Raw genomic sequence first — 13,232 nt, 5'->3', positions numbered from 1 at the left:
CCTCCTCGGGAATCCGTGGGACGGAGAGGGAGCGCGCGTGGGGCCGCCGAGAAACGGCCCGGCCCCCACTCTCAGGCCTTTGTGCCCGGCCCGCAGTGCCCCCCCACCTCTCCCACCCGCGGCCCCGTGCGGGGATACGCGGCTCCGGGGGGCGGGAGTCGTGGAGGGGAGGCGCGGCGTTCCCGTGTGGATCTGCCGCCCGCTCGGCGCCGGGCCTGCAGCGCGCCTCGGAGGAGCGAGCCCTTCCGTGCCTGCTCGCTGCCTTCCTTTTTAATTTGCAGTTTGCCTTTAATTAGGCTGCGAAGGCTCTGCTGCTTCCAAAGCCCCGCTTAGCCGCCCCCTCTGTCTCGGCGCTCAAATTAGCATCTGCTGCGGCCGGCAGCGGCCCCGGCCCGGCGCACTTCGCCACACGGTTCCCCAGGGCATTCAAACATCCTGCGCCGCCACCGAGGGACGGGGATCAGCTATTCTTCTCTTCCCATGATTACTCACAGCCTACAAGCAACACCATATGCTTCTTCTGATCAAACAACCCGCTACATAGGCACCAGTAATTGACGAGACCTGCTCGAAATCACGCAGAAAGGTAGCCTACTGAGACCGCAGGAGTTGACAAATCATTGCTAATAATCCTTTTAGGAACATCGCAGGCATCAGAGTTTGCAATAGCTTTATTTTTATAAAGTATGCGCTGACAGTATAAAGGACAACTCGGTCTCCTTTGAAACAGAGGACTGCCTCGCATAGTGATCTTCAAGGTGGCAGATCACACGGAAAAGGAGAGTGGCTTGATGAAGGCTGTAATTATTACTGTTTTTTTTAAGTCTTCCTTTATCTCCTTCTTTGGTTCTAAGTTAATCGGAGGTACGGAAGGTTGTTTAAACAAACTATTGCAAGATGCACTGGACTGGAAATCACTGCTGTGGACTCTAGGTATAAGGGTTCACATGTAACAGGGGGTGGTGGTGGGGGGGTACCTCTCCCAGTCCAAGTGACTGCCCGATCCCTGTTTACTTTTAAAAAGTTGAATTAGGACCAATAGTTCACAGCCTTTGTCAGATTAAAAAAAAAAAAAAAGGCAAACCAAACAAACCAACAAAACAGGCCGTATACCCTTACTGTTGATTTGTAAAACATAATAGTCAGACAGACCGACCGACTGGAGGCATAGCTGCAGAAAACACAGAGGGACATGCCTATATTGTGCTGTTTCTTATGTACATACTCTTTTCAACGAAAGATGTAGCGAATTTTGTTATTAGGTCGGAAAGAAGCTCTCAATACTTTTTCTTTCATGCAGACAGTATCTCAATTGATTGATCTAAATAAAAGATTACTGAAGTATTTTTGATTTTTTTCCTACTTCTTCTAAAAGCAAAAGAGTGAGAACACAAGAGAACTTTATTCCGACCCTTTCAACTTTCTATGCTGTTTGTTTTTCTTGGCAGCCGGTCTAGAAGCCCCAAGACGGTCGCTTTAAATCCTAATTCTACTCCAAAGCAAGACATCCTTTAGGGCGCTTAAGTCCGCTTTTGCTGGACAGGCAGGACTTTTGCTGCTGCCGTGGAAGTCAAAGCGAAGTTTACAGTTGCTTGACCGTGGAGGAGAATCAGGCCCAGGCTCGGATGTTGGGCTCGCAGCGTTGGGTGGGCGGGGGGCGGGGGGGGATCGACTATGTCCGAGTACAAAACTCCTGTTAAAAATTTCCGAGGTCGATTAACGCCTTCAAACTGCCTTAATGATCCTTAGAGCGAGACACATCACATTCGCGATGCGATTTGGTGTGCTCGGCTTATTTATTTAGGCTGTGGCTGTGCGTGTGTGAGCCCGCCCGTACGCGTGTGCTGTACCTGTAAACCCGCACCTTTGCTCCAGACTTGAACTAAGGCTTTAGGACTTTGCATAGACTTATGTAAATATTTACCCATATATTAACTCCCCCCCCCCAGTATGGCTATAAATAGGGGTGAATCGTCCCCTCTTTCGCCACGCACGTGCTTGGCGGGGGATGCACATCTTACCGAGACACGGGGGGAAAAGAAAACCCGTGTTTGCTTTAGCAGAACACGCAGCAGAGCTCAGTGCCTTCAAGTGTTGACAAAAGCACTGTAAGTCTCCAACCAAACCTGTCATAGGAACTGAAGGGAAAGTATTTACGACAGAGAAAAGTGACAGCGGAGAGCACCCTGCCTCCGAGCACACTACCCTACGCGATTTATTATTTATTATATATATATATATTTTTAAGTCAAAACGACAAGCGACATCTGGATCGGAATGGAAATAGAGGCGAATAGGCATTCCCACCTACCTTCTGGAAAAACCACTCTCATTTTTAAATAGCTGGTGGTGAGTCTGATTATGGATGCTTTGTCCAGCTGAGAGGTGATAGCGGAGGGCAGGGGTAGTAATTTCGCCAGTTCATAAAATTCACTGTTTTCTTTCTCCCGTCTAGTCCGGGCAGCATTTTTGGACTTCTCTTTCATCGTGTTTTTTTCCCCCCTTCCTTCCTACAACTTAAACTCCAGAGATTCATCCAAAGGTGGAAGGGAAACTTTCAGCTGCAATTCATCTCTCCGGAGCATCAGGCAGTGATTCTGAGCGCGGCCATTACTCTGAGAAACCGTTCAGTTGCGTAAAACGCAAACAAGTATTGAAGACCAGAGAGGCGTTCTTAGAGGAAAAAAAAAAAAAAAACAAAACCAAAATATTCTCTGAAAAGCAGAGTCAATCGGATGGGAAAGGCATTTATCCAATGCAGCTCAGAGACTCCAAGCAACTGCAGGAAAAAAAATAAAATAAAAAAGCTAGAAGCTTGTGGCACCAGACAGCAACCAAACGAGGTATTTCTGGCCTTTTTTCCTACTCATGGCGGGCAGCATAGCTCCTCGGAAGAGGGTCATAATAATCCCGTTTCTTCCCGTGATCCGTCGTCAATCCGAGGCCCGAAACTCCCGGCCGTGAGCTGCCTCCCAGGGCGCTGGGTGACTTCCTGGGAGCCTCTGTGGAGAAAAGAGCAGCCCTGGGGTGAGAGAGCCGCTACACAACGCCGCAGCCGAGAAATAATAATCAACAAACACCCTCCGGTGGGTGTAGTATTTTCTCTCACCAGAGGGGAAAAAAAAAAAAGTATATTTTCCCATCTAGCTCGCCCGTGGAGGAGCCTGTCCCGCACTCTCCTCCCACAGCCCTCGCACACCCCAGGCCAGGTGTGCACGGCATGACCAGAACGAAACCAAGGCAGAAACCAGCCCCCGGCTCCCGGCAAAGGCGAAGGAGTCACCGGCTGGTGTCGGTGCCGGCAGGGCTGCGCCGTCCCCTCCGCGCTCCCCCAGGCTGGCACTGCGGCGGCGGCCAGACCTCCCCGCGCACCGCGCTGCTAGCCCCGCAGCGGGGCAAGCGTTTCCAATGCCGGACTATTTCTGCGCTTTTTTTTTTAAAAAAAAAAAAAAATAAAATCTCTCTTCTCGAGAGCTCCCCTCATTCCCCGGTTGGGGTTGGGGGTGTCTGCCCCAGCTGCACCGCGGCCAGGAGAGACACGCTCTGCCCGGCCTTGCCCCGAGCCGGAATCCCCCCAAACATCACATTTTTCCAATCTTTTTTTTTTTTTTCCTCTTTTTCCACCGGGGGGAAGCGACCCTCAGCCTAGCCCCGCACATCGCGGCGGCTCCTTGCTGAGGCTGGCAGCTTCTGGTGGCGAGTTATGATCTTCTTTTTACCTACCTTGAGTCCCTGAGCCCGGCAGCCTGCAGAGAGCTCTCCCGGGGAGAGGAGCCCAACTCTTTAATTGGTTCATTAATGGCACGGGGAAAAGTTTGCGCCTGTCACTGCTCCTCACCCCGATGGGCAGACAGACATTGCCGCCTCCCCATCCCCTTTATCGGCTCCCAGGCTTTCCCTCTCACATAACGGGGGCGGGGGGGAGGTGGGGGGGTAGGGTGGGGTGGGGGGCGAGGTTGGTATTAATGAAGAATCCCTAATTTGCGGCTGAGAAATGCCTAATAACTTCTTGATGGCTAAAAGCCTTTTAGCACAACTTCATTTCTCTCCCAGCCCCCCCTCCCTCCCCATCCATCCCCCCCCTCCAGCCGAGCCCTCCCGTAACGCCACTCACGGACCCACCTCGCCTCCCATTGGTCGCCTCTGCTCCGCGCCCGGCCTCCCACTGGTGGAGAGGAGGGTGACGTCACCAAGCGCCCCTCCCCTCTCTCCCCGCGCCCGCCCTCTGACCTGGCGGCTCTGCGGGAGGGGTGTGTGGGCGCCGCGCGGGGACGCGCGCGGGGACACACCCCCCTGCGCGCGTCCCCGCGCGACGCCTCCCCACCCCCCCCCCCCCCCCATACCTGTCCGCTCCGCTCTGTGGGGCTTTATTGTTGTTTACTCGGGGGGTGCGATCCAGGCGACGCTCCGGTCTCCCCGCTGGGCACTGGAGAGGAGCGGCCGAGGTCCCTCGGGACTGCGGGTTGTGAGGATCCGCAGTTCCCCCCGCCCCGCCAATTTCCGCCCCTCCAAATCCCTCTAAGCGAGTGGTCGTGCTTAAGATAAAGAAGCGGTAGCCACGTCTCCTGTCCCGTCCCCCACCTCTTTAACGGGGAACGGTTCAGCCCCGGGGCTGATGCGCTGTGGGACGGTGTCAACCGAGCCGTGGAGGGGAGGAGGATGGACAAAGATTTTAACAAACCTTCTTGATACACGCTGGAAAAAAACAAAACAAAACAAAACAAACCCCCACAAACCCACAACAAACAAACAGTCCCACAAATAGACAAAAAAAAAAAAAAGAGAAAAAAAAATCAACAAAACCAATCCTTCTGTATCAGGAGACAGAGGCACTTTAAAACTGTCCGCAAAGTGGGAGCGGAGCTAGGGGGTTTCTTTCTTTCTTTCCTTCCCAGGGAGAGGGGCTATTCCTAATCTCGCCAGTCCCCTGAAAAAAAAAAACACAACACAGACGTGGGTCCAACTGCTGGCTCCTAAAAAGAGTAGATAGAGAAGAAAGAAAGCGCCTGGGGGGTTGGGGGGGGGGGGAGGGGGGGGGAGAAAGGTTGTAGAGGCTTCCGTAAAACCAGAGGAGACGCTCAAAAGCCTGAAATAATTGCCAAACCGGTCGGTGCGAGAGTTCGGCTAAAACAGTTGGTTAAAACGAAATCGCACTGGCAAGGCAACCGTCGGAATAGTTCGAAGAAAAAGAAAAGGTCTCCATTTTTGAAAGGAGAAAAATGTCAAAAACAACCCGAAAAAAGCCTTTGAAACACCCCATCCCTTTCACTCCACAGAGGGCTGCAGCTCGAAGCTCACGCTCCCAGCGTCGACCGCCAGTTCGCTGCTTATCACCTTAAATCTCCCTTCGGTTAAAAGCTTTCCCTGTGTTCATTTGGGTAAATAAAGGAAGGACGGGAGGAAAGGCATTCAACAACTCCTCTGGGTGTCCAGGCGTCTACAAGCAGCAGAGAAATGGATCCACGGAGTCTCAAATGTTCTTTTGATTGTCTTGTTTACCGAAGCGACCCGTTGTTAAACAAACACGAACGCAAGTCATTTAGTGAAGGTATGGATTAAAAAAAAACCCAAACAACCAAAAACAGCAAGAAAAGGAAAAAAAAAAAAAAAGCAGTACCCCTCCCCGCCCCGAGTCACGTTGTCAAGCGATCGATGCTATGGGGGAAGGTGATACTGAATTTTCAAAAATTTTCCCTGTGTGTTACTGCCATCAGGTGTAAAGTGGGGTTAGGGGAGAAGAAAAAAAAAAGTCTTCCTTCTGGTTTTCATTTGAGGTAATTCTCTTGCTAAACGGCACTGACGTCTCTTCCAGGGTATTTAGACATATGGGCAACAACTGGACTAACACTGTCAGGTAGCTCACCAGTTATTTGTCAACATGAGCCGCAGAGAATGTCTTTTATAACACCCTTGGTTTGGGAAAAATAAATAAATCAGTCGGATACACTTCTGCTAATTTATACCAGGGAAACATGAGTATCCACCTTACCAACCCCACACAGCCCCAGCGAGGACGTCAGCTCACCGAGGATCCTCTTTCCCGGTGTACCGGAACTCGGTTTGTTCCCCGCAGTGGCAGACGGGTGGGAGTCAGCAGCCACCCCGGTTCCCCCCGTGGCCGGAGCCCGGGGCTGGGACTCGACAAGCCCAATATGTAGATTTTTAATGTATAAATGCTGGGGTAGATAAAGTACAAGACGTGAAAGGACCAGCGTACGAAAGGGAATTACTCGAATTTCCAAGTTACAGTGAGCACGGACAAAGCTTAACGGAATTACTAGCGGGGGGTCAGCACGCTCGGGACATTTCCCAGCAGATTTGAAGAGGCAGTTGCCGAATGGGGAGAGGATTTGGCCGTTTCAGAGGCGTTAGCTTTGTTTTCCTTCCTCAAAACACGCCACTTCTGACAGCGGCTGTCAGAGCTAGCACTGCCCTGGTCCAGGTATGCGCAGAAAGGCAGCCCACTGTGGCTAAATTCGCCGTCTTCGTACCAGCCAAGAGCCCGGTGTCACTCCCCGTGGGCTCGACGAGGCTGCGGCCGCGCCCCGATGCAGCCCGCTTGCCCCAGAGGGGAGCGCACGGTGGTGTTTGACCAACAAAGTGCACGCACCACTGCGGGGTGGCCGTGCCGCCGCTACTCCTCGGTGCACAAGCCGTCGGAGCGGAGTTTACACCAGCGAGCGCGCTGACGGAGCGGAGGGGACACCTGCGAGCAGAGGGGCTGAGCCCCGGGGGGAGCCCCGCGGCCTCGGCACCCCCTCCGCCCCCCCTCCGCCGCCCCCGAAGCGGGGAACGGAGCGGTTCGGCGGCGGTGCCCCGCTGCCGGCACAGCGGGTCGGGGCACTGAGAGGGGGCCGAGAGAGACCCTCCGGCTGCCTGAAGCACGTAGAAAGATGCGCTGAGTTCAGATGCGTTTATTCTGGGGTGAGAATACTCTGGGAAAAAAAAAGAGAGAATACCGGAAAACTGAATAATCAGGTACTGCAGCGCGGTGTGATTCGAAAAGACGCAGAATAAACCGGGATGTCTGAAGAAAGGCTGGGTGAAAACAACGCGTTTCACAGACAGGTTTCCGACTACGTGTAGTAGAAAACTCGTGCAGCCAGGCACAATCTGCAGCGTGTACTGCGGCGTGTGTGCGTGTGAGTGTGTGTGCGGAGGAATGGGGGGGGAGGGGAGGGGGGGGCGGAACGCGAGAACCGCACAAATCAGAGGCGGGGGGGGAAGAAATAAAAACCCTACTGGGTGATTTCCCTATAGGACACGTCTGATCCAGTTTCTTCTCCAGCACATTCTGGCGTACTCTGATATTGGTTTATGAATTTCGATGCGTTTAGCGTTTACTAACACCTCCCCCCCCCCGGAATAAAGTGGCCAGTTCTTATGCAGAGAGAAAAATCTTCTCCACATCGCTTATCCCCTGCTTTTCTGATAACGTTTTAAAAAGGTAAGCATTAGCGAATTAAGCATGTGGGTCTCTCTCATGATTGCGTAAAAAAACCTCAAACAACCCATCGGCCTGGTATCGGTAATGGACAGATCCTGACACGCCAAACACCCCTCCGCTTTGCACCGGGGCGAAGGCAGGGTCCGACCTGGCACGGACCCGCCCGGCCGAGGAGAGCGCATCGCCACCGCCGCGGCGACGAGAGAGATGCGGTTCCTCCCCCCGAGGTGCTCCGCCTCGGGGGCGCCCGGACGAGGGCGGCGGCGCGGAGAGCCAGACTCTTTTTAGGAGACGGATAACTTCAGACACACGCACTCGGGTACCCTGGTGAATTGGGAGTGTGACGTGAATTTCCATCCGCGCCCTAATCAAGGCTTTATTGACATAAATAGACAGGGTAAATGCTCTTTGAGACCATTCAGAAGCAATTAATATGTTTTTAACTGATCTAGATCTTAACCTCCAAGACTCGAGCCATGCTCTGGGTACTTTATTCCTGCTCTTTTGCTAATGTTATTAGGATGTTCAGGGGAGCAGGACAAGGGGAAAGCCGGTTCTCTAGCAAAACACAGGAAATAGTTAGCAGACCCTTGGACACCAGCTCTCGGATATAAGCAGTTCCGAATGCATCTCTTAAAAATAATTACAGAAACACTGCAAAAGCAGAGTATTCGACCACCGGCATGATTGTTAGTAATTTTCGGTAACTCTTTTAAGCCATTTTCGGCGATACGTCCGTGGATTTTTTTAAGCGATGCTTTGCGAGGTACTTCTCTTGACCACGCACTCCTTTCAATTTTATTGTTTTTGGCATAAACGTAACAAGATGATTTATATTCATTTTTTTCCAGTGGAGCCAAAGGTCAGTATCTTTTAGCCCTCATCTTATTGAATACACTCTTGCTAACGATCGAAGTTAAGCTATCATACTGTTACGTAGAGCAGCGAATGAAAACATAAAATATAAATAAGTGTTTTTTTAAAAAAATCTACTTTATGGTCAGCAACAATTACCCCCAGGTACATTTTTCTTGTCTTCTGCATTTCCAAAGGTACGTCCGAACCGAGCTGAAACGCCCTTGCAGGGGATGAGAGGTTCGGGAAACATACGGGACTGGAAACGAACTTTGAAGAAATTACAAACTTTAAGAAAGTGCCTCCCGCCCTCCCCACGTCTGCACAGACATCTTGCTTAGCTCCGATCCTCCTTTCTGCTGCACGACCGTTCAATTTTTCCCTCCTGCTGCCGGACGGTACCAGCGGCCCGGGCAGTGTCGGTGCGGCGCTCCCGGCTCCCCCCTCACCTGCGCCGGGCTCCCCCAGCCGCTCGGCCTGCCGGGCGCCGGGGAGGCGGCTCCGAGACCTACACCCGGCGCTCCCGCAGCCTCCCGCGGGGCCCGCCGCGCCCCTCCGCGCCGCGTGGAGCCCACCCCCTACGCGGGGACTTCGGTCGCGAGTGACCCCTCTCCCCTTCAGGTCGCCGCGGCGCTATTTGTCTCTCCCTCCTCCTGGCGGAGGCGAGGGGCGCTAGCACTGATGGCGGCAGCGGCGCCCGGGGAAAGAGCCAGCCGGGCGCCCCCGGGATCTGCCGCCGGCCCCTCACAGCTCTCCTTCGTGGGAGGGCAGAGCCGGGCTGCCGCTGCGCGCCCGCCCGCCCCTGGAGCATTTCGAGGGAAGCTTCCCAGCGGCCGAGGGCTTTGTTCGGCTGCGGTGCTTCCACCGGGGCTCTCCGGTGGCTCGGCAGCGGCCCGCGGCGAGCAGACCAGACCAGCCCAGCCCCGCGCCGCCTCCCGGCCCCTCCGCCCTGCCCTGCGCTGCCCTCGCCGCGCCCGACGCCAGCGGCCGCGGGACCGGCAGCGCCCCACGCGCCGCGCCGGCCCCAGGCACGAGCGCGCCCGTGCGCGCCAGCGCGGGAAACGGCGCCTCGCAGCGCGCCCCGCCCCCACTCCCACCCCCTCCCCCTCCCGACAGCGCCGCGCGCCGCCTTCCCCGCGGAAACGGCGGGCACGCGCCGCGCCGTGCGGGATCGACGATGTCCCGCTGTCCCAACTAGCGTCCCCTCACCTGCGGCGGCGCCCCGACGGGGAAGGCGGGGGCTAACGGGGCGGCGAGAGTGTCCTCATGGCGCGAGCCGCCGGTGCTCGCCCCCTCCGCCCCCCGTTTCGTGCCTTCGCCTGCCTGGGGTCGCGCCTGCCCTCCGCGCCCCGGAACGAGAGGGGCGACGGGGAGGAAGCGTCGCTCTAACGTTGTTTTATTCGCCAGGTTGGGTTTTGCCATCCCCCGTCCCAAACCGAGAGGAACGAACGGAGGCTGCGCCCCGGGGCCGGCCGGCGGCAGGGCGGCCAGGCGGGCCGCTTCACGGCGGGGGGAGCCTCCGCGGGAGGGTGGTCTCTTCCCGGCCCCTCAGGTGCGGTGTGAGAGCTGCGCTTAACTCCCCTGCGCTCGTGGAGCTGCGTCAGGCTTCCTCCAACCCCTCGCTATCGCTGGAATCTCCTTTCCCAAGGCCTGGCTTTCATTAGCAAGTTACTTCATTAGTCGGGGGAAAATCTGTCAGCAGAAGCCTGTTTAAATTTCAGCACCCCAAAGAGTAATGCTTAAAATAGTGGGATCCGCTCCACAGTCTGTTCTTACTATCAACCTGATAATTACGAGGTCACAAATAGATTTGTGTCGCTGCTTTGTTTCAGTGGAGGAAAGCGGCTTAATCCGTCTCGGGGACACGCTTTGCTTCAAAAAAACGTGCCGTTTCAGATGAAATCGGTAGCACGAGGAACCGTCCCCCTCTCCCTCCCGTCACTTCACCCCTCCCCAAAAAGGAGGGACACAGGGGGTGAGGCTGCCTGGCAGCTCCGGAGCTGCTGCGTGTTGTGCTTAGTGCGTATGATAGTCGTCAGGACGCTCGTGGTTTGGTGGGAAGCATTCCCTGCGTGGATTTTTATAGGAACTTGTTTTAGTCTCGCTCCTGTTTGTGGTCATGAGTCTAATTAAGTTGATGAGCCCTGCGCACTAGCCTGGGAGCAAGCCCTCTGTCGCTGAATAGTTTCTGAATTATTTGGGTGCTCCGCAAGCCTGTCGCTGCTCTCCGCCGCGTTCCCTACGTGGTGGACTGAGTTTGTAACTGTTTTCTTCGGAAGTGATGCGGAAGAGATGATGTCTCTGAGGAAAACACTGTGGGATCAATTGCTTGCATTGGAAGAGGGCACAGGGAAACAGCACCAGACTTGTAAGCCCAAATCCAGTTTTAACCTATTTCAGACTGTACTAAATCTGTTGCTGAGGGGTTGGGGTGTTTCCCAAGGCTTGGCATATGCCCACAATTAATGTTTTTTTTTTATTTAGGTTTTGCCCCACTATTGAAATGTTTTGCCTAAACCCTGAATTCTGACTGTTCACTGATGGTGGGACTCCATTTACATAATGCAGTGGCTGGATATAACCAGCTGAAGCTACAGCCTATTAAAAGGACAGTTTCCCCACAGTGCCTCTCCTGAGGAGTGTCCACTACTTGCAGCTGGAGGGAGGAAGCTCCAGGGCTTGCTTGCTCTGTGTAATTCCTCTCAGACTTAGCTGGTAGAAGAACAAGGAATTGTCATTTCTTTGGTCTGGCAATAGCTTGGTGATGTTAATGCCACATTTTTGAAATGTGCCGAAACCTTAGGATGTATTGGAGTCTGGTTTTAATTTTGGCTTCTGCACAAAACGCTCCTGGTGCATGGCTTAACCCAGCCACTTGTTAGAGCAGCCATACTGGTAAGAGAGGAGAAGACTGTGTGTGTCAGGTCGCTGAGTGCACTAATAAGCCTTAATTGCCCTGATGAGCCTCACCTGGCAGCTCTGCTCGCACTCTGTGCCCTCAGTGCTTGCCTGAGCCAGGCTGTAGGGGTTCCTGGCTCCAGCAGCACTGCAGCTATGCCTGTACCAGCCTAGGGACCCTGTTGATCTGGACCCTGACCTGTGGACTGGCTTCCCAGCTTGACGTTGGGCCTGCCTGGCTGCTATGGACTTGCCTGATGACCTGGGCTCTGGCCTGAGATCGGCTGCCATCCCCACACCACCCCTGCTCTCCTCACTCAGGTAGTGTGGGGCGGGCCCTCACTAGTGGGGTCCCTGCCCTGCTGGCCTTGCTGTTACACTCGGATCGTGGCTCCCTGTCCTGTCCCAGTAGCCCAGTCCTTATTGTTTACTGATGCTGGGCTGCTTCTGTTAATTGTGGGGCTCAAATGACCTTTCTGCTTTCCCTCTGGGGCAAAGGATTAGCCTGCTCGTCTATGCTCTTTTGCTTTTCCAAGGGCACTAGTGCCTGTCCCAGAAGCTGTTGCGCTCTGGGGAGCTTCCTGAGAGGTACCAGAGACCTCTGTGTGGGTGCAGACTTCTTCCTGCAGTTATGGGACCTTAGAAATCACAGCGCTGGAGAGGGAAGGATGTTGCATGGCACAGAGCTTCCTCCGATTTCCTGGCAGAAGCAAAACATTTGAGTTTGAGTGATGTAAATAAGGGTTAGAAGTTCGGTAAGATGGTGGACTTGTCTAAGCTTGGGTGTAGTTCAACTGCTAAAGAGTGGGAGAGGAATGGCTTAGAGAGGCTCAGGCTCCCTGCACCCGAAGCTTGCTTGCCACTTCTCTGATTAGAAGGGTTAGGCAGGAAGTTTTGACCGCCTTGGAGGGCTGGGGGCCTCCGCAGGGGCGCAAGAATCTATCTGCCCAGATCAGTTTACAAGGCCAGGACCATACAATACAAGCTCTTGGAGGCAAGGACTGTGTTTATCTCCATACAGCGTTGATCACAATAGGATCCTATTTCTGTTTAGGGCTTCCAGATGCAATGCTAGTCGACAATAATAATAACATAATAAACAATAATATTAATAATAAGTATTAACATGCCAAGCTGCAAATCACTGACATAGTTTTCTAATATTGCTGGTTACTTTCCAGTATTGTCCTCCAGTCTTACTGCAGTACATTGTATACAAAAGAATTGAAACCCAATAATCGACGTTTCAAGAGTTTGAAGGCATGATCACATTTTTTTCTTCTGAAATCCATCTATTGAAACTGACATCACAACAAGTGAGTTCATTGGCCTAATAAACCCAGTGCCCAGCATGCACACGCTGTTCCGTGTACCAGAACGTTCGTAATTAGGCTGGTAACGAGGCTGCTGTTTCATGGAATATCTAGTATGAAAATGTTAGAAGTTAAGCATAATGGGGGAATAATGCGGCAAAAATGTAAACAGTAGACATCAGAGATGACATTTATTTTCACTCACAGGAAGACAGCTGAAAGGAAGACTTTAGCTATAATTTGTTTTCTTTGCTTTACTGAATCTATAAAAAGTCTACAACGATTTCGTTCTTCTGACCACAGTAGCGTAGCTTTACATTTGAACAGAAATGTAACTTTAAATTTAGATTTTAATTTCATGTCTGATTGCAGACATAGTAGAAACTTTATCCTAAAATAACGTTTCTTCTATAGCCAGCTCCTTTTGTGCTACTGAAAGAAATAATAATGAGAAAGTATTCCAGCAGGAGGAGCTGGTTTAGAAACAAATGGATTCCATGGCAACTCCTGACTCTACATGACACCTAATAACTAGCATTTATGTTGGAAATTGTCTGTGTTATCTGGTACCCCAGATCTGGTCTTCTTATAGGGTTTTCCCCTCATTTTAAAGCAATAAAACATAAGTTTTTTTTTTTTCTTTAAATAGAGATTCAAGAATTAGCATGAAGTGAAATGAGTTTGTCTGCCTCAAATGTGTGCTTAGGCAAGCTGTTTTG

At 52.9% G+C, this 13,232-nt stretch overlaps 1 protein-coding gene across 1 annotated transcript in view; it reads right to left on the bottom strand.

The window, feature by feature from the left end:
• SIM1 (SIM bHLH transcription factor 1) overlaps positions 1-2,486 on the bottom strand; it is a 46,845-nt gene extending 44,359 nt beyond the window's left edge. The window contains 1 exon segment of the mRNA XM_086608159.1: positions 2,312-2,486. Within this exon segment, the coding sequence (XP_086464285.1) occupies positions 2,312-2,486 (175 nt within the window).
• Positions 2,487-13,232: the final 10,746 nt, after the last annotated feature.

The sequence above is a fragment of the Tauraco erythrolophus genome, chromosome 2 (assembly GCF_009769465.1).
Source record: "Tauraco erythrolophus isolate bTauEry1 chromosome 2, bTauEry1.pri, whole genome shotgun sequence".
Taxonomy (NCBI): domain Eukaryota; kingdom Metazoa; phylum Chordata; class Aves; order Musophagiformes; family Musophagidae; genus Tauraco; species Tauraco erythrolophus.
The sequence above is the reverse complement of the archived record's forward strand: the minus strand, read 5'-3'. Positions and strand labels throughout refer to the sequence as shown.